Here is a 21,462-nt window from a genome sequence, read left to right as displayed (position 1 = left end):
CAAAGCGCTGTGATTAGAAATGCATTTAGCTGGTTGTTTACTCAAGATATTAGAAAAAAAACACTAGCGCCAAATGAAATTAACTGAAGTTAAACTACTTGAGATTCAAACGTCATTTTTGTTTCATATTATTGGATAAGTATTTTTGCAATTAATGTCTTTGGTTTTCATTTAAAGGTGTTTGTTTAATATGCACTTCTGTAACTGCAGTTCTTACTCTATACAGTAAAACAGAGCTATAATTTTTTGGAAATTTTTTATTTGTGAATAAGTATCACAAACCTTTTTTTATAAATATAATCAAGATTGGACAACACTTTAGCTAAAACTTGAGTACTCAATGCTTGGGTTTTTTAATGTCAGTTTTGATAACGAAATAGAGGAGAAACCATTTGGAAAGGTTTACCTTCAAAACCTATGAAAGTGAAGATAAAGGCTCGACAAAAGCCGCCATATTTCTTAAAGTATTATATCGCTGGAATATGCTCACATCCACTCAGAATGTTTTGGTTTAATGAAAAAATTAGTTGTGATTAAGTACATGTGCCATTTGAAGATTCCAATTTTTCCATTTCGTTGATAGCTTGATCAATTTCGCAATTCTAGATAATTTGGACTGAAAAAAGTATACAAACTTTTTTTTCGTAATTTGTTATAGAGTTCAATTTTAACTACTTGTGTCTAAGCTCTTCGGCCTAATTCTTGCATGACCAGACAACTTTTCATCAATGTTTGTATTTCTGAGATTCATACTCATAGTAGCAAATCAAGCTCTATATCTACGTTGCGATTCGCTCCGTGAGCACACAAGTTATGGTCAAAAACGGAAATCCCTCACTATAAATAATATTAGAAGTGAACGTCAACCACTTCTGATTTTTTCAATAAAATCAAAATCAATAAGGAGATGACGTTATGGTTTACAAAATTGAAAGCGTTCAAGGGATGGAAAAGTATAAAAGTACTTGGTTCCCTTGCAACATGAAATTAACAGTTGAGATGAACACGTAAACAAAAAAAAATAGAAAGAAAGTTTTCATTCTGATTTTGAGTTTTTCGTCTTTCAATGGACTTGTTTCAGTAACCCTCCAGAGCACAAGACAATCGTGAGAATACACGGCTTAGTGTTACTGCTGGTCTTTGGATTCTTCCTGTAGCCGTCTCGATGACGAAGCTCCTTGCTATTCCGTCTGCGCCTCTGTGTTCTTTCACAATCTTTCCAAGAGGCAAAAATCTTCGAGGTGTTCAGTCTTTGAGCACCCACACATTGTCGCCTTCATCCAGCTCATCATTTGATTTTTGCCAATTTGTTCTCTTGCTGAGCTCAGGAACATATTCCTTTAGCGGTCTGCTCCTGTACTAATCAAGTAGTGTATGCGTCAACTTGAAGTCCTGAGTGGAGAGCCGCTGTTTGTTCTTCACGAGAGGTTTGAAACACATGTGTGGTCTGCGAAGGAGGAAGTGATCAGGAGTAAGTGGTCATTTAAGACGCGAAAGTCCACATGTGGTCATGGCCTGGAGCTCAAAATTGCCTCGGCCTCTGCCAAAACTCGCTGGAAAACTGAGAATGGGAGAGAGTATTAGTTTTCGACTGCCAAATGCTATTAGTAGACTCCTCTTTGTGGTCTGTATCAGCTTCTCCCAAACTCCTCCGAATTGTGTTGCCAGTGGTGGGCTGAATGTCCACTGATTGTTCTGTTGAGCTAATTGCCGTCTGATTTACTTAGTGTCTGGCTTGTAGTTTCCTTAGAATTTAATCTTCAATGCCTGGTTGGCTCCAATGAAGTTTTTGCTTTTTTCACTCAGAATGAGGTCGAAGTATCCACGTTACAACTTTGCGGACGGCCATGGGGAGGAGAGAATGGGTTGAGAGGTCATGGCAAACTTCTAGTAGGACAGCTCTGGTGACTAGGCATGTGAGCAAGCAGACGTAGTGCATCTGAGCGACTAGCGACTGATCTCTTGTCCTTGATATAAAATTTCCAAGCATGTCCATTCCGGTATTCAAAAAAGGTACTGCTCGTTTCCCGGTCCCTTATTTCTGCTCTTGATACAAAGAATAAGGGTATGCTCCGCTCTGTAGTTTAGTGGTGCCTTCTTGAGTCCTTTTTCTTACCTTCAAGAGTCTGTTTTCATCTAGAAAGGGCTGGAAAGGCATCAAATTGTCTCCTTTTACAGGGTTCCTTCCTTTCAGAAGTGAAAAAAATATATCTGCAAAAGAGTTTTTTTTTACATTGTGATCAGGTTGTTTCTTGCCCTGGTCTCGTGTGATGCAAAATCCTCACTGTTGGAAACGTCAGTTATTTTTCCATGTCTCGCCATCGGAGTTTTGCCTTGAAGAGTCTTATTGCCTTGAACACAATTTTTGTAGAGTTGAGTTGTCAAAAATAGTTGAAAATGTTTCCACCACAATGACACGTGGCTGAAGTTGTTTCGCATGTGTAGCGGATATGTGGGGATCAGTGTCTTCGGAGATTTTCCAGGAATCATGATGTCTGGCGAGAAAGTCGGGCTGTTCAAGCCATAGCTCTCTGGGATGTCTGATGGGGAGAGGCCTTGTGTGCCGCGGTCAGCGGGTTTCCTCTCTCTAGTTGTCTGGGTTGGATTTCTCGTGATAATTGGTCATTCTATTGACAATGTGCATCTTTTGTCTCGACATGCAGCAGTCCTGTCTGTGTAAAAAATCTTTGAACTTATAGTGGTTGTCATCTTGCTCTCCAGCTAGCTCTGCTCCAAGTGTTGCCGCTGCCAAGTCCAGTTTTGGAAAACTCAATTGCTTGATCGGTGCCACTTTTATTTTGCTGATCATATTTTGTGATGTGAAAGATCCACTGTCGTTGGTTGTCCTCACATACTATATGGCAACAATTGCACTCATTGAGGCGTCAGTGAACGTGTGAAGTTTCGTTGTTATTGGGAATCAAAACACCAGGAAACTGGATTAAAGTCATGCTGTCGAAGTCCTCAATCCACTCTTGTAGTTCCGGTTGGTAGCATTCTGACGATGGTTGATCCCTCTTTATTAATGTTCTGGATAATGCATCAAACACTGAAGGCAAACGTTGAATTTAGTTCAACAGGATCAAGCAGAGAAGCTGCCATTGATAGCACCTTCTTTTGAGTCAAATGTTGTCCTGTGTAAAAAATCTTCGGTTTTTCAAACCTCACGTCTGACCAAATGCTCTTTGAGTTTTCATTTTTGCCTTTTAGTTTTGATCTCATCTGCACTTCTTTGGGCCTCCTTATTGTAAATTTAGGTCTGCATAAAATCATCTATGTAGATTTGCTGAAACATTGGTGTCTATGCCTCCGGATTGGCTTGTTTGAAGGAAGAAGGCGGTGAATTTTTCAAAGTAAATCTGGCCCTGTCAGCAATGCAACAATCAGTAAGATTCCTTTATAACTGGAAGCAGCGTTTTTGAGTCTTTGGATTTTTTCTTTACTCTGTTTTTTGATCACTGGGTGATGAGGAAGGAAACAAACAGAGTGTCTTCAACTGCAGTTGTGATGTTGTTTACATCCAAATGTTTTGGGATTGCTTCCTCGGAGAGCTCTCTCAAGTTTCTCTCCCTGTCTAACCACTGTTGCAGAGCAAGCCATTGAATTTTGGCCATGAGTTAGTTGTTAGAGCGTTCGATGTTTTTCTCCATGGAAGTCTAAACTTGTATCTGTCAGTAATGTGTTCTTGGTATCGTTGAAGATAGACACAGCTTCATTGGCATTCGAAGACCCCACTTGGAAGACCACTGAATGTAGTTCAAACCTTCAATTGTTCAGAACAGTGTTGACTCCATATGGGGCGCCCGTCGTTCCATATGTGAACTGTCTGGGAACTGTTGCCGTGAATGCATCTCTTCCCATCACTGTTCCTATCTGGTTGTATCCGATTGTTGGGAAACTCGTGTTCTGGAGGTGAAAATAGTCCCTGCAGAACTATTTCAAAATTTCAATTTAAACTCTTGTGTGTTGTGAACAGAAAAGAGGATCTACTACTTTCAAAACTAACGCGGAATTAAAAGTTAATTATATTGATCTAGCAATACTTAGACACATATTTTAATCTAGGCTTTGAAATCTGACATTGAATTCGTCAAATAAGAGTAGGCCATCTCTAGTGACCAGGCATCCCACTAAAATTCCCTTCTCAGGAGAACTCTCATCTCAATCTCACTTGTGATGTGGAAGAGCCACCGGCGTTGGGAGTCCTCAAATACAATTTGTTAGCAATTGCACTCATTGAGGCGTCAGTGAACGTATAAAGTTGATGAGTTTCGTTGATGTTGGGAATCAAAATTCTAGGAAACTGGATTGAGGTCGTGCTGTCAAAGTCCTTCATCCACTCTTGTAGTTCTTGTTGGTAGCACTCTGACAGTGGTTGATCTCAGTTTTTTCCTCTTTATTAATTTTCTGGATAATGCATCAAATTCTGAAGGCAAACAATGAAATCAGTTCAACAGGATCAAACAGAGAAGCTGCCATTGATAGCACCTTCTTTTGAGTCAGATGTTGTCCTGTGTAGAAAAACGTTAGTTTTTTTCAAGCCTCACGTCTGACCAAATGTCCTTTGAGTTTTCATTTCTGCCTTGTCTTTTTCGAGTAGTTTTTGCGCTGCGGTTCGTCTATTGCTTAAGAGTTTATTGTCAAATTGAATCCTCCTGTCTGCAGAATAGTTTTGGTCTCATCTGTACTTCTGTGGGCCTCCTTTTTGTAAATGCAGGTCTGCATAAAATCATCTAAGTAAAACTGCTGAATGATTAGTATCTCTGTCTCCGGATGCGCTTGTTTGGGGTCGATTGGACACTTTTGCAGAAAAAGGTTGGACAAAAAGTTGAATACGTGGCTTCAAATACGAGTCGATTCTATTTGAGTATCTTTTCAGTGCCATCCTCCGACCAAAGAAAACATAGATTTTCCCGGTGTTGTGATTGGATGTCAGTCTGCATAAATATTGCCTGGCTGGCGACTGTAACTGTTACCGAGTACTCTCTGCAGCGAAGAAGAACGCCGTGAAATTTTCAAAAGTAGATCCCGCCCTGTCAGCAATGCATCAATCAGTATGATTCCTTTATAACTGGAAGCAGCGTTTTTGAGTCTTTGGATTTTTCTGGATTTTGTTTGTTGATCACTGGGTGTTGAGAAATGTAACAAACATGGTGTCTTCAATTGGGGTCTGTAGATGTGATGTTGTTTTTATCTAAAACTTTTTGGATTGCTTCATCGGAGCGCTCTTGCAAATTTGTGTCCCTGTCTAACTACTGTTGCAGTGAGAGCCATTGAATTATGGCACTGAAGTAGTTGTTAGAACTTGTGATGTTTTTCTCCATGGAAGTCTAGTCGTGTTTCTGTCACCAATGTTTTTTTGGTATCGTTGAAGATAGACACGGTTTTATTGCTATTCGAAGACTGCCACTTGGAAGACCACTGAATGGAGTTCAGTCCTTCAATTGTCCAGAACAGCTGGAGAAAGTATTCATCTGGATCGGCCTGTAGTCTGTCTCCTGATATAATTGAAAAACCTGTGTTTGTGGTTTTTGATTGGCCGAATCTCTACTGTGTGCACCTCTGAAAAATGGAACCTGTCATTGTCCAAACAGGCAGAGTGTTGACTCCGTGTGGGGCGCTCGTAGCTCCATATGTGAACTGTCTGGGAACTTTTGCTGTGAATGCGTCTCCTCCCATCACTATTCCTATCTGGTTGTCCCCCATTGTTGGGAAACTCGTGTTCTGGAGGTGAAAACGGTCTCTGCAGAATTTTTTCAATTTTTCAATTAAACTCTTGGCCTTCCAAAACTTCTACAATGCTCTTGCGTACACAGAGATGCTGATCACAGGACAACTGCTGTACACAGCTCCTTTGGCATTCATGACATATTCAGTTTCAACTGAGTGTTCAACATGAGGAGAAGGTGGTGGTAGGGTTATGTCTTTGGGTTGTTGAATTTGAAATGCATCAGCAATCTTCTGTGTTATTTGTGTGTTGTCACTGCCACTGTACGGCAGTTCGTAATCTTAAGTCCATATATATATATATATATATATATATATATATATATATATGTGTGTGTGTGTGTGTGTGTGTGTGTGTGTTAGTAGTGCGTTTTAACTTGAACCTAAATGAGGACCTACTCCTTTCAAAACAAATGCGGAGTTTAAAGTTAGTTATACTGATCTAGCGATACTTAGACGCCTATTAATGTCCGGGTTTCGAAAAAAGACATTGATTTCGTGAAAAAAGAGAAGCCCATCTTTAGTGACCAGACATCCCACTAAAGTTTCCTTCTCAGGAGAAATCTCATATCAGTTTCACTTCTAGTGACAGATTTAAAAATCAGTGGGATCTATTGTGACAGTGGTGTTTTTTGATTAAAAACTTCTGAAATTATCAAAATCAGAGTTCAAAATTGGCCAAAATTTCAATTGTCTAAGTTCCCCTCTAAGAAATTTAAAAATCCCCAGTTTGAGTCGAGCAAGTTTCAAGGTCCCCTTTTGACCCTAGGATACACCATAAATGATTGAGCTATTCTCACTAAGTCGTGCATGCCAAGGCAACTTTTCAACAGTTTTCTTTTCTGAGAGTCGCACTCATGGTAGCCATTTAAGTTTTACATATACATCGCATTTCGCGCCATGGGCACACAAGTTATGGTCAAAAGCGAAAAATCCCTTAATATAGATAAGATTGGAGGTTGATGTCAACCACTTCTGACTTCTTCAATAAAATCAACACCAATCAGGAATTAAAGTCCTGATTTACAAAATTGAAAGGGTGTTGGGGACGGACAAGTATAAAAGAACATGGTTTCTTTACAACTTGTTATCTAAGAGTCTGCCAAAACTTGACTCGTAACTAGTAAAATCATAACAAGTCAAGATTTTCAAGATTTGGCAAGGACATGACTAAGACTGAATAACTCTTGGCCAGGACTTTAAAAATATCCGCAAGTCGCAATAGTTAAAACAAAACGTGACCACTGAAATCTGATTCAGGCTGTTTTACACAGTTTGAAAGGATTAACGATCTCATCAATAAATGCAAACGTGAGAAATGCGTACAAATGTTGTAGATTAAATGCAATTTTTAAAGGCTATTGGGTACGGCCTCAATAGCGTTTCTACGTTTTTAAAATTTTGCGCCGAAAGTTTGGAAAACAATTTACTTTCTCAGAAATTTGAATTAAACTTCTTGTTCTGACTTCTTTTGTCATGTTTAATAGAAATGGACACCCGGTTTGATAATTAACGCAATCAAAATGAGAACGCAATGAGAACAAAAAGTCATTTTTCAACTTGATTTTTGCTTGTAAAATCTGTTTTTGGATCAAAAGACATTTTTCGCTTCAAATAGAACTTATTTATCAGACCAAAAATTAAATACTTATAGAAACTTCCATCTTGGCTCACGTTGAAATAAAAAATAACTTGAAAACTATTTAAAAATCATTCAGCGCAATCATACTGGGTTAGTTTCTGAAGTCTCTTTTGCGCACACTTTATTGTTTCAATTTTAATAGACAGAATAGATCCCAATAGAATATTAAATTTTCCAATTTTTCTCAAGCTAAAACCCAAAAAGATTGAATTCACTGAAATGATGCTTTGACAACTTCAGTTTTATAGTTTAAATAAATCAAGTAAATCAACGCAGTCTCAGTTGCCGCTATTAGTGACACGATTATTAAAAAAGTACATGGTAAGTATATGATGACGCGTAGTATCTGCTTAACTTGATCGTAGCACCCGTTTGTGTTCACACTTGTGGAAACTTCCGGTTGATCTCGGTAGCAATCTTGAAGCTCTCGTATCGTTGGCTGAAACGATTGCGACTCCAAGTACAGATCACTTGTTTCTTCTGACAATTCACAGCATGTTTCAGGCCAGAGTTTGGTGAAGTTTCCGATTGTAAAAATGTCAGTTTCGGTTTCTTCGCTAGTAGCCCATGACGTGTCCTGCCAATCTTCGATTCCGCGCATTCCACAACATCCCAGTTTTATTTGAGCAGTGTTCCATGCAACACTACAAAAAGAGAGAGAAACTTTTATGATAGGACAAAATTTTCACTTTCCAAAGCTTCAGTCAAAGCGTTTTTGTTTAGAGTGAAATGTGCAATAGTCAATTGAGAAATAATTTCAGCGCCTTATTTTAAAACTTTCCACGAAAATTAACAGAAAACAGACCCTTTCAATTGATATTAAAAGGAATAAATATTAACGGGATATTAAAAAATTTAGTGCCTTGATTCTCCGGTTGATTGTTTTTGGCTTTTGAACATGATTTCGTCGGAAATATTAGAATTTTTACTTCTAATTAATTTCGAATACTCACCAGTGCCATCAATGCATATTGTTGAGAAATTTCGATTGTTTAAAAAAATTGATGAAAAATGAGCAGTGTTTAGAATTTTGATATGTTATTGTTGGAATAAAGTTGTACCACCTTGTTTTCGAAGCAGATGTCTCGCTGACGTAATCATTTAGAAACTTTTTTCTCATTTCTACACTCAGTGGAATCTCCATTTGTGAACCATATGCGAATCCAGCTATGACAATGACCACTGATAACGTCGCAATTACTCCACTAAAGTAATCAAATACCAATAAACTTTTCTGGTTTTCCACTTTGGCCGCGACCAACATGCTAACTGCGGAGTACACAAAATAAATGATTGAAAAAATAACACCAATTGATATTTGCGCGGTAAAAAAATTACTAGCCTGAAGATCAATTATTTCTAATCTGTGCGCTTGAGGCAATAAAAGCCAAATTGATACTCCCAGAAGTGCAAATCCGACTATAACTACCAGACAGTTTAGGAAAATTAACGATTTGCGAAGGAATGACACGAAAGAGCCCTGTTGGTCGGAGGTTGTAATAATTCCACGAGCAAAGAGCGACCTAGAAATCTGTTTCCTTTAAAAATTTTATGGGTCGGCGACGATTCGTGCCATTACTTTTCATATAATTTATGTCAACAATTTCAGTGAATTATTTCAGATTTCAAGAAACAAAATTCATCAGTGTTATTGCATCAGTAACCTTATAATAGGCATCAGCGATCAGATATTTTTTATTTTGTCATCAAATACCTCATTTTGTCAACAAATATATTACTAAATCTTTTCAAATTACGTGTATTGTCCAAGTAATTTCTCAAAAATAGTTATTGCCTAATGACGTGATAGCCGAAACGTAAAATGTAGGATTCACTCGGCAATTGTAGAGAATTCTATACTCTGCCTCCGTAAAACTATCTGATTGAGGATGACTTGTCACTTAACTATAGCCTGAAGCTGACCATAGCCTGGTCGATCTTTCTGCAATGATGGTAACACGTTTCAAAGCGTGCCTAAGCGCACTAAAAAGAGCGATGCTGTTAATTAAAACACATTCTGAAATGTCGAAAAAATTGAGAAGGCAGTTGAGAACAGGCTGCTGTGATTTAATGCTGTTCCGCTGCGATTGCGCACAAACCACAAATAAAATTGTTGTTCTTTCGGTAAATTTAACAAAAAGATGAACCGGGAAGCAAACAGATAATTCTTTAAAGTACGATATAGCCAGAGATCTTCATACAAATGCTTTGAGCAGAACTTCAAATGACGATGTTTTCATCGAAAAAATTAATTGTTCCGACCCCTCTTGATGGGTGGGGGAGGCACTATATACTCAAACGATTTTTTGTTCAGTCAATTTTGACCGATCGATATATTCATCTTAGAGAGCTGCGAGTAAAATCATTAAAAAGCACGTCCAGAGCAGAATATGGAATTAAAAAGATTTTCTCGATTTCCGTTTTCTAGATAGAGTTATCGATGTTTAAATGTTTGTGAACTTTAGACAGATTTGCGTTATGTTATTTACGTTTTCCTAAAATTGTTTTTGCCTAAAATTGCGTAAAATAGTTTTTGCCTAAAATTTCATCAATTAAGCTAATAATTGTTAAAACCTTTAGAAAAGGTGTTGTTGACATTAATTTCAAAGACAAAAAAGTATAGTTGACTGTTTTGATAGATTTTTTGGCAAAAGATTTGGTTCAATTTTTTCAACATTCATCTTTTTTCATCAGAAATAGAACGAAATAAGCTTCTTTAGTCCATTTTTATTAAAGTTGCCGTAAGCCCAAATCCAAATACCCACAATTTTTGTAAACTCAAATGGGGTTTATTCTACTTCCAATTTCAAGGAAAGTGCTCTAAAATTAAATTTTGTCGATTTTGGCTAACTTCACTCTACGATTATCAAAGCACAGCAATTATTTTTGATTTTGTAACCAACAAATTATCTATATTTATATCATTTGAACAATAAAATGTTCCTAATAGGCTAACAGCACAAACAGAGCTAGTTTTGGACCAATCTTCGGCTGTTACAGTCCATAAAAGTATCAGATTGTAATCACTCGGTCTTATAATAAACAATCGATCTTTTTTATTCTAATTAAAGAACAAAGCATTTCAAATCAAAGCTCACTAGTGATTGGTCCATTTGCCTCCATAAGCAACTCCAAATTAATTTGTGTATCACTTTTTTTAAATGAAAACTTATGATCGTTTTGACTTTAAAAATTATTTGATGTTTAAGTAAATAATGGCTTAACAATCTTTGCCGATATTTTTTCTGATATTGGTCAAAAAACTTAGTGTCGGCAATGAAAGATTGATTCTTCTTTCCACTGAATTAAAATCTGGTCTTTATTGCGGTTTTACGCCTTGTGTACGCTAATAAGTTTTTTACGCGTTTTACGCTACTAGATTTCATTTTTTCATTTTTAGCCATTTGACCATTTTTCACGTTTTCTCGTTTTGTCAAATTATGGCTTTAGTGACTGTTGACTGATCACACTATTGGTGTTCAAAATAGGGCACAATTGAACAATTGAGCATAACAAAATTATTAAATTTATAGATTATGGTTTTAACACACCACTTTCTCGAAGTGTTTAATTGGATTTTTAGTTTTGTCTCGTTTCTACTTTGTCTTTTTGGTCATATGAAGAAGAACGTTCAATTTAGAATATGCAATTTAAAAGGTTCTCATGAATTTTTTTTCCTATAGAGAGATATTGATGTTTAAATGTTTGTGAATATTAGACCGATTTGCGTTATTTTTTTCACATTGTCCGGATTTTTTTAAAAAACTTCGTCAACTTTGATATAGTTTGTTCGAATTTTTACTAATAGTCTTGTGGATTTTGTTTTTAAAGACAAAAAATTTGTTGAAAAACTTTATTTGTTCATTTTGGCAAAATGTTAGCTCAATATTTCACATTTCACGCTTTCTAATCCAAAAAAAGCTCTATATAGGCTTCTTTGTCAAATTTGGTTAATATTTTTTCTTATTTTTCTCTTAATTTGGTCTATTTTTATTTCAATTTTTTTCTATTTATTTTCTTAATGTGGTCAACTTGTTGCGTAGTGTCAGCAGAGAAAGAATGATTCTTCTTTCTACTAAATTAAAGCTCAATTTTTTTGTGATTTTACGCCTTAAGTTATAGTTTGCTGGCTTTGGTACTACTAGATTTTGCATGTTTTTTATTTTTAGCAATTTGCCCATTTTTCACGTTTTCTCGTTTTGTCACATTATCAAATTATTGACTGTTCAGATTTCAAAATTATAGGCGTTCAAGGTAAGGAACAATTAAACATATCAAAGTCTTTAAAGATAAAGATTATGGTTTCATCGGCTTTGACACCACTTTCTCGAAGAAAGCTATTGAAATTTTTTAATTTTGTATTTAACTCCCATTTTGACTTTGTCTTTTTATTTGTGTTAAGTTTTTTTCACAATGAAAAATTTCATTGGCTTTTTATCGCAGAATAGATGACCCATTATTCTGAGTACAGTTGATAGTTGATGGCTTTCATGACTTTGAAAACAATTGTTTTCAAAATTAAAAAACACTTCTTTATTTCGCAATTTTGTTCTTTTCATTGTCTAATTGTTACCTTGTCTCACTAATTACTGGTCATATATGACATTATTGGTATCAGGGGAAAGTTTCACAAGAGACTGGTGTCACAAAAGCTATTATCTTTTACTAATTTGTTATGACTTCTTTACTGGCTTCGACACGGAAGTTTTACAAAAAAGCAATTTTTTAAATTTTTTTCTTAATTTACGTTATTTTATAGACGTAAGACTTGTTTTGCATATTTACACGTCTCATGGGTTTCCTGTGGACGCATAAACTAAACAATTTAATTATCTAATTTTGTAGCTAATGACTTTCATGACTTTGAAAATAGTTAATTTTCGAAAAATACAAATGAATTAAATAATTTTGTCCCACTTTTTTGTCTACTTGTTACTTAAATGAGAGGTGACATATCAAATTATAGGTGATCGGGGAAAGCGCAATCAACAATATTTTGAGGGTTAACATATGGCATTACGGCTTCGAAAGCGTTTTCTGGCAAGTTCTAATTGAATTTTCAATTGATGTCTATTTGTTCATTTGTTGCCACATGTCCTAATGTGTTACTTTAGAGGCATAGGTAATCATAAACGTGTGGAATGTTTTCAATTGATTTCTAATGGTTTTCTTTACTTTGAAAATAATTCCTTTTGAAAAAAACATAACCGATTTTTTTGACTTTAGTCTTTTTGTTCTTTTTTGTCTAATTGTTACTGCTCCTTATTTTGGACTGGTCTCATATCTTTTCTAGTGAAGTACAAGTTAGTTTGTTTAATTTCGGTTTTTCTGATGCCTTTTTGACTTGGTTATTAGGGTTTTTTTAAATTACACATAAATTTTTGGATGTAAGTAATCTTCCTCATTTGGTAGACAATTATGTCAATGTTTGGATGAGTGGGGTCTGAACCTTATGTGCAATCGTTCATTACCGAGCCTCCTTGTTAATATCATATAACATTACAACATTTTTTGGAGACCCTTTTTGTCACTACTGACCACTTCCTTTTGCCTAGTCCTCTGTAATTATTTTCACCGTTGTTAGCTAATGTTTCCTGGTTTGTTATTATTAATTTTACGTTCCTATTTTTGGTTTTAATGTGCCTATTTTCTGCAGCTTTATAATTACTGAAATACAGGTTATCAAAAGGAATTTTCAATAATTAATTCATTCGAGGCTTGATATATGACTTCTCTTAACCTATAAAATTCATCTGAGTTGAAACATAAACCAAAGAAGTCAAAAATGAGAAACATTTTGCAAAAAGGCAAGCATTGAATTGAAGGGAACACAAATTGAAGGGATTTGAAACACAGAAGAGGATGGAAACCAATACCAAATAAAAACTGACGAATCTTGTGAAAACAATGACGAAGAAAATTTTTTTGAATAACTATTACAATCTAGTGAACTTTTGAATTAATGAGAAATATATTGGTTGGTCTCTTGGTAAAATTGGAATGGTCGTAATATGTTCGTTATTATTGCGTTTTCTTTTCAGTTACACTTCTTGATTCCTTTCTGTTATGTTTTTTTTGCTATATGTAATGATCCACTCAGCGTAGTTCATGCTCGTGAGATAATTTGTTTATAAAACACATCTTGTGGTCTTTTATATACAATGTCAATTTTTGATGCATTGTAAAACAATTTTTAAATTGTTCTGGTTCCTGTGTTGTTTAGCCAAACATTTTTATACGGCCGGGAAAGGAAGTCAGCGAAAGCAGCCATACCTGATCATGCTTTAAGATCACGTTTTGGTCGTTTTTGAAATTTTTCATAATTAAGAAAACAGGTTTAATGTCGCTTTTGTAACCTTTCTGTGGACCGATTTGTTATATTTCCTGAGGTTTGATAGAAAGTGTTCTGTCGCGATGAGAACAAAGTGTTGTTGGGGGTGATGTCATTGTTTTGTGGTCTAGCTGACGACTTATTTACACTAGAAGCCGTATTCGGGGTCCTGGGAGTCAATTGTCGCATTGAACGATTCATGTTCCAAAAATTTCGAGGTAAGGTAGTAAAGGTGAGCAGCGAAACCGAAAAAATAGCCTAAGAAGAAATTGGAACAATATAACACTATTTTAAACGCTAGAAGAACTATTAGATGTTAACAGAAGAAAAAGCCGAAGTTATTTTTTGATCTCTATACCATGTCGGCAATGCAGAAGAATGAAAAAATGCAAATTACAGAATGAATGAAAAGCTTGTGAGCTTTCGTACCTGTAACGTGATTAAATTTTAAGCAGCAAAGATACAGTGTTTCAAACAAACGTATCATCTATACGCGTCGCACGTGCGCTGTAAAGCATTTAACAATACTTTCATGATGCATATTTTTACGTCTTGTTTTGAGAAAATACATAATCAGATGTTTAAATAATGAGCTGTTCTCTAATAAATTTTTTTTACTTAAGTTTAAAAATCTGTAAAAATATAATATATAAATAATACAAAATGAAGCTCAGAAAACGCCAAACATATTTGCGATAAAGGCTTTTAAGAGAGGTCTTCATAAAGTGTTTCAATTTCGTTGAAAATCCAAATATGAGTTGAAATTATAGTCAACAGCCGATGTCTGATAACTTCAGGATTTTTTCAGTTTGTGCTTCCCAATACGGCGTTATGAATCCCTCAATTACAGAGCATGTATCATTACTTTATGAATCGTTATGTAAAAACAAGCAAGGAGGCTCGGTAATATGCGATCGCACATAAGGTTCCGACCCCGCTCATCCACGATTTTGGCAAACTTGTCCACCAAATAAGCAATCCACCAAATGAAAAAATTGTCAATCAGGTAGGAAAACCCAAAAATTCGAGTATTTTTCAATAAAACATTCGTATATGAACGAAAAGATAGCCTCCAAAGCAAATCACTCAGTAAAGTAAAAAAATGATGCATTAGATTGATGAGATATGCCAATATTAAGAAAACGAGCCAAGACGAACAGCAAAATCAAACAAGAACAACAAAAATTTTTTACATCAAAAACTTTATGTCCATTTTAAAAAAAACTTAATAACAATATTATTATATTGTTATTAAGTCAAAATAGCCTAAGATAAAACTGAAATTAAACAAAATAAATTGTATTTCACCAGAAAAGACATGGAACGAGTCCATAACAATGCTTGGTAGCAATTAGACAATACAGTACAAAAACAGTTAAGTTGAAAAATTAGCCTATTAAAAAACAACTAAATTCAAAGTAATAAAAACAATTTGAAATCAGCTAAAATATCCCTTTGGTTACCACGGCTGCCATAGAAGGGAATTAAGAACTGTCGGTATTCAATTTTTTCTGCGGTTAAAAAGAACGACAAATAGACAACAAAAGAAAAATTAATTAAAACTTGCCAGAAAACACTTGCCAGAAGCCACAAAGCCATACTTTGGCTCTCGAAATATGCTCGATTGCACCTTCTCCAAACACCGATAATTTATTATGCAACTTCTCAATAATTAAATTATGTAGCAAATAGACAAAAAAAGGCAAAATAAGCTAATAATTGTTTTTTTTTAGAGAAAATTTTTTTTCCAAAGACATGAGAGCCATTAGTTACAAAACGAAATAATAAAACAAGTTCGTTTGTTTTTCCAGAGGAAAGTAATTTTTTTGTGAAAAACCCGTGGCGAAGCCAGTAAATTCATAACAAACTCTTTAAAAACATTAGATTTTGTGACACCAATTAATTTTGACACCTTCCCATGGCAAATCTAATGTCATATTCGGACTATAATTAACGAGACTAGGTAACAAACAAAATAAAAGGAACAAACTTGCGAAGTTAAAGTGTTCTTCTATTTTGGAAAACAATTTGATTTCAAAGTCATGAAAGCAATCAACTATCTTGAAATATCAGAATCTTGGTTCATTTATTCTTGCATGAAAAGCCATAGAAACCGGGTCATTTTTCAGGAAACTGCATACGACTAAAATGACAAAGTAAAAACGACAAAATTAAAAGAAAGTAGTGTCGAAGCCGTAAAAAACCATAATCTATATTTTTAAGGATTCTAATATTATCAAGTTTGCCTTAATTTGAACTCCGATAATGTTATAAATGAACTGTCATTTACGTGATAAAGTGACAATTCTAGAAAACATGAAAAATGGGCAAATACCTAAAAATAGAAAAAACTGAAATCTATCAGTATCAAAGCCAGAAAATCATAACTTAAGCCGTAAAACCGCAATCAAGATTGACTGTGAATTCAGTAGAAAAAAGAAGTTCTCTTTCAGTGCTGACACCTTGTTAAAGTTTGATCAAATTAAAAGAAAAATGGAGGCAAAGTTTAATAAGCCATTTTTTGTGTATAAATCATTTGTTTTTAAAAGTCGAAACGACCATAATTTTCAAGCAATAAACTAGATAAATGAATTTAGAGCTCATTAAGAAGCCAATTGGAACGATCACTAGTGAGGTTTGATTTGAATTGTTCTGTTATTTGTTTAATATAAAAAGATCGACTTTTTAAATAAAAAAGACCGACTGATTACAATCCGAATTAGTTTTGGATTTTATTAGTCCAAGATTAGTCTAAAACTAGCGCTAATGTTGTTTTCTCTTTAATAGCACTTAATTTGTTTCCAAATGACATAGCTATAGATATTTTGTTAGTTAAAAAATCAAAATCAATTGCTGAGTTTTTGATAATCAACGAATAAAGTTAGCAGAAAACGGCAAAGTTTTAATTACAGAGCATTAGCAACGGAAGTTGAAAAAGAGATAGCGCCCTTCTTAGTATACAAAAATTGTATAGTGTTATTTGGGTGTGCACTTCCTGCCACTTTAATCAAAGTAAATTAAAGAAACTTATTTCGTACCGCTTTTGATGAAAAAGTCTGATTTTTGTGAAATATTTAGCCAGAATTTTTGACAAAATAATTAAATAAAAATAGCTGACAATTTTTTTCGTCTATAAAAATAAAATCAACACTTTCTGGAAAAATTTCAACAATTTTTAGCAAAATTGGCGAAATTTTAGTCAATATTTCCGAAAAATTTGAATAAAATTAATGGAATTCACTCATTTTTCTCAAAAGTTTAAGCCTCGATTAATTCCTGTAAAAAACGGATATCAAAAAAATCTTTTTAATTCCATTTTCTACGCTGGACAAGTTTTCTTATGATACCAGTCTCAACTCTCTACGATAAATATATTGATCGGCCACGATTTTCTGAACAAAAAAACCCATTTGAGTATATAGTTCCTCCCCCCTCAAGAGGGGTCGGAACAATAACGCACGTGCAATTGAGGAGTACAAACGAAGAAGATCCTTGTTTTGTGGTTTTACTGACAGTTTTCCTAATATCCCTTTTATACAATGTTTAAATGCTCATCGAATCCGTCTCATCAAAAATTTTTGAGCATTTTTCATGGCATATACACCACTAAGCGTTGCAAAATTTTAAGTCATGACTCTCAGGATGAAAAAAAGTGAAGTTAATACCTAGTTCAAAAATAGACTATTTTTTTCTTCACTTAAATGGGTGAATTCTTTTTTATCTCTTTATAAGGAGGTTAAGCTGGTTCTGATCTAAGCATATGTCAAACAATGATATTTACTCCGAAAGACACGTTATAATAACAGAAATTTACTATATATCTGAAAGTTTTTTGAATTTGCAAATGGCTATAAACTCAAAAGCACTTAAGAGTTTGCGGTACAAAGTGTTTTTTTAAATATTCATATGAGAGTGTTTGTCACAATTTTTTGATGAAGGACAAATTATTTAATCAACTGTAATTGGAACGTTCTTTTTGGGTTTCACTGGCGTCGTCAACAAACTATTAGTTTGCTTCTCTATTTGCATTTTTCGACAGAACCACTGAAGAAACGATAAATGTGCTTATCATATCTTTGTTGGTAACCTCTGCCGGGTTGAATAAGAAGAGAGATAAAGAAAATAACCAAGAACCTTTTCGCGATCATACAGAATGATCATAGCCGAATGATTTTTCTAAAACGTTTCCCAAAAATTGTTTATTATTTGGAGATTTACAAGCATTACGTGACGAATAACCGGAAAAGCAAAGTTCAATATATTGTGAGTTTTGTGGGAAGAAAACCATTTTTAGCATCTAATCAGTCTAAATATCACTTCCCAAATTAAATTAGTAATTAAGTGAGACTTAGCTGGATCTGTTTTTTTTGAACAGTGCCATGAGCAATTTCAAAACCAGCATTTGTCTTCTTAATCTACAATTATTATTGAAAGCGAAATTTCCGAAATTATTGACCAATTAGGTTTTCTTTCTTTTCGGTAATTAGATACTGTATCCGTGCGAAACTAATATATCCGCAAATTTAAACGAATTTAGTCTAATGGCATTCGTTTGCTCATACGCTTAAAAGTTTCTAATCTCAGAACTTGGGTTGAGAAAAATCCCGACAAAATTGAGTATGCATATTCAGTTTCTTGGGAAATTGCCGCGTATTTATGTTAGAAAATCACTGTCAAGGTCTCCAAGATCACGAAGAAAAGTAATTTTAACATTGTAAAAAGGCAGCTTGTTCATAGTTTTGAAACTAGCCCAGTGAAAACAGAAAACTTTTCAAACAAAATTTTGTCTATTAACATTAAACGATAGATGCAAAATACATTTTTTATCATTGACAACGGAAGGAATTCTTAACGTTAGAAATTTAAATTTTGAAGGCGTAGAGTTTTTTTATAATTATTGATAGAGACGGACCTAGTTCTTTTTCAACAACTTGGTTAAACATATTTTTGCTACAATATGCAATGCTCAAGGGTAGACGAAACATCAAGAATCAATGCTTACCTTGTTGCGTGCAATAATTATGAATTCCAAGGTGCCAGGTAAAAACTAAAAAGTCAACAGCTGTTTTTGAGTTGTTATGCAAAATTGCTAAATTGTGAAAAATAAATCTGGGTCTCATCTCTTAGTTATACGTTTCTGTGCTGAGAATTGTCCTATGTTTAAATGAAAAGATTTATGAGTTAGATATTATGGCACCATTGTAAGAGTCATTCAGTTCTCTAGACGAGACCAAATGGTTATCTTACTGGATGTTGGCACATGCTGCACAAAATGCAAAATCTTTTTGCGCGATGGCAACCTTGAATAATTCTATCAAAAACTCATCACGGAAAAATTGCCAAAAAAAATTTCATTTGAAAATAAGTATAGAAAAAATTGTTAAAAAGCAAAAATACCTCAGACAGGCAATTAAAACTAGATATAAGCAGCTGACTAATAGCTGCAGCGGCTTCAAATCATCTTTCAATAAAATAAAACAAAAAATGAATCAAAATAACACAAAAAATGATATGCACAAAATTGAGAAATGCTTGCGATTTTGTAAATTCGCATTGGGTAGGTGTTAAAAATTATCCTCAACAAAATTATAAAAGATTAAAAGCTCTCAATTGCTTTTTACTCAATATCTGGAGCCAAAAAACAGAAAATTGTAGTGCTGCCTCATTTTTGAAAATACCAAAACCTTTTGCAATATCTTATGAAATGTCCGCATTGTCTCGTTACTCGATTGAAAAAGAAACAAATGCAGTGCCGTATATGTCGACAAACGATGCAATTTTTTTTTGTTGCATTTTGCTTTTTTCTACAATTTCTAATTCATGTTTTCTTTGTTTGGGGCACTTTTGTTATCCTGAGGCAATATTAGCTCATATTGCTAATTTTCTAAGAAGCATACCATTAAATAAAAACAGATGTTTGGTTTAAGAGCTATAAAACAGGAATATAAGCTTCAGTTTTTGCAGAGAAAAAACGCAGTGCGTTTTCAAAAAATAAATTAAAAAGTTTTAAAAATGTTGAAATTATCGCAAAATTTGAATTTGGGGTCAGTTTTAAGTGTCAAGGCGGATATCAGAATCATCAGCGTTGTTTTAACATAATCTATTTTCTCCACCACGAACTGATTAAAAATTGTCAACTGCTTTCTTCTCAGCTTGTTTTCGTTTGTATAAAAATATTGTGTTTTTCTGTTTTGTTTCTAGCAATATTTGTATAAAACAACGATTTTGTTTTGTAACAATTTTGTTTTGTTTCACAATATTTGTATAAAAATGTTGTTTTTTTTCGGTTTTGTGAATAATTTTTTTAAAAAGTTTTTGCGCTGTCGTTTTTTGATGTCAGCATTTTTTTTCTTCACCAATACCGTGATTGCTGTTTTGTTGCAATATTTTTGTTTTTTTTTTAATTTTTGCAAGCTATTTGTTTTTCGTGTCAACCGGTGTCAAAACCTCTTGAGCAATTGATCAAGAAAAAGGTAACGATTTTGAGTAATTTGAAGAAAAAGAGGAGATGGAAGAATTCCTTTCTTATGTCTTAGAGAAATAATTTTCCTTTTTTGCCCAAAATTTGTTTTATTTTGTTGATGCGCGGAATCTGTGTACATTCAAATATTGCGTCGTATTCAAATATTGGTTATTTTCAATTGAAGATTTCTTGGAGCTAAGAGCACTTTTTTGTTCATTTTTTAAAGTAAAAATGATGAAGGGAATCATGGCTCTTTAAGGATTCTGGCAGCATAAAAAAGTATCTTGCAAGATTCTGACAAATGTCGTGCAAAAAGATTTTTGTCCTCGCAAAATTGTGCCAGAAATTGCCAGAACGTCGCACGGTAGTAATTCGATTCAACCCACGTACTTTGATAGAGAAGAAACTGATCTGTTTTGAGCTTGAATATATTTCAAAAATTTGTTCTGCTGCTTTTCTTGGGCAGTCACATTAGACAGCAAGTTTTGGATTTCATTGATCTTATATAACTTTTCCTCATTAAGCTTTTTCTCTGATAAATGGCGCGGTTTGAAGGAATAAGAAAATCCTTTGTTTCAAACTGTAATTTCCAGCTTGTGCCATTCTTTTAAAAATTAAATGTGATGGCCTTAGTTTGAAAAAAGAGATTATGCAAAAAAAAGTTTATCTAAAAAACAATGCGAAATGCAAAAATTTCTTTGTGCAGGTAAGATTATGGTACTTGCTTTAATGCAAAATTTGAACCCTTCTGCTATATGTATAAATATGAGAGCTGGAAACCATGAAAAGACTTTACCTCGACTTTAACTTGGTGCTCGACCGTAATTATAGTCTATGAAGCCCCCCCCCCCCCCTCCTCCCACCCCCCCCCCCACTAGAACTATAAAGTTTTTCATAAGTTGAGGTCTAATCCTAGGTTGTAAATCTTATATGAAAGCTCTTCCAAAATTTCGTTCTGAGTTCTATTTGCACAGGTTGCGTAGGAAATTGGATTTTACAAATAACACCTGCCTTCTAATGAAGCTTGAATACCAACCAAGACAGCCCACTAATTATCTCAGATGGCAACGAAGTTATGAAGGTTCTAATGAAAAAACTTCATTAGTTCGTGAAAAAACTTGTGCATGAATGTTGCAATGACGATTACAGGAATTACTGATGGTTATTTGACAGCTTTTAAGAACTTTTCCATAACTTGTTCTCTTCACGGTTTTGCTTATCTTTTCACACACAGAATTTATTGTGTAAAACAATTATGGCTTCTTGCAATTTTACTAGCATATGCATGCTTCGTCTACG

General features: G+C 34.3%; 1 protein-coding gene across 1 annotated transcript; it reads right to left on the bottom strand.

The window, feature by feature from the left end:
• Positions 1 to 7,521: 7,521 nt before the first annotated feature.
• Positions 7,522 to 14,154, bottom strand: LOC142339960 (tetraspanin-18-like). Its single transcript, XM_075390332.1, has 3 exons — positions 13,726 to 14,154; positions 8,434 to 8,892; positions 7,522 to 8,013 (listed from the first exon to the last, which is right to left on the bottom strand). The coding sequence occupies exons 1-3, from the start codon at positions 13,899 to 13,901 to the stop codon at positions 7,581 to 7,583; spliced, it is 1,068 nt and encodes a 355-aa protein (XP_075246447.1). The 5' UTR covers positions 13,902 to 14,154; the 3' UTR covers positions 7,522 to 7,580.
• Positions 14,155 to 21,462: the final 7,308 nt, after the last annotated feature.

Source organism: Convolutriloba macropyga, chromosome 5, assembly GCF_964194025.1.
Source record: "Convolutriloba macropyga chromosome 5, txConMacr16.3, whole genome shotgun sequence".
Taxonomy (NCBI): Eukaryota; Metazoa; Xenacoelomorpha; order Acoela; family Convolutidae; genus Convolutriloba; species Convolutriloba macropyga.
The sequence above is the reverse complement of the archived record's forward strand: the minus strand, read 5'-3'. Positions and strand labels throughout refer to the sequence as shown.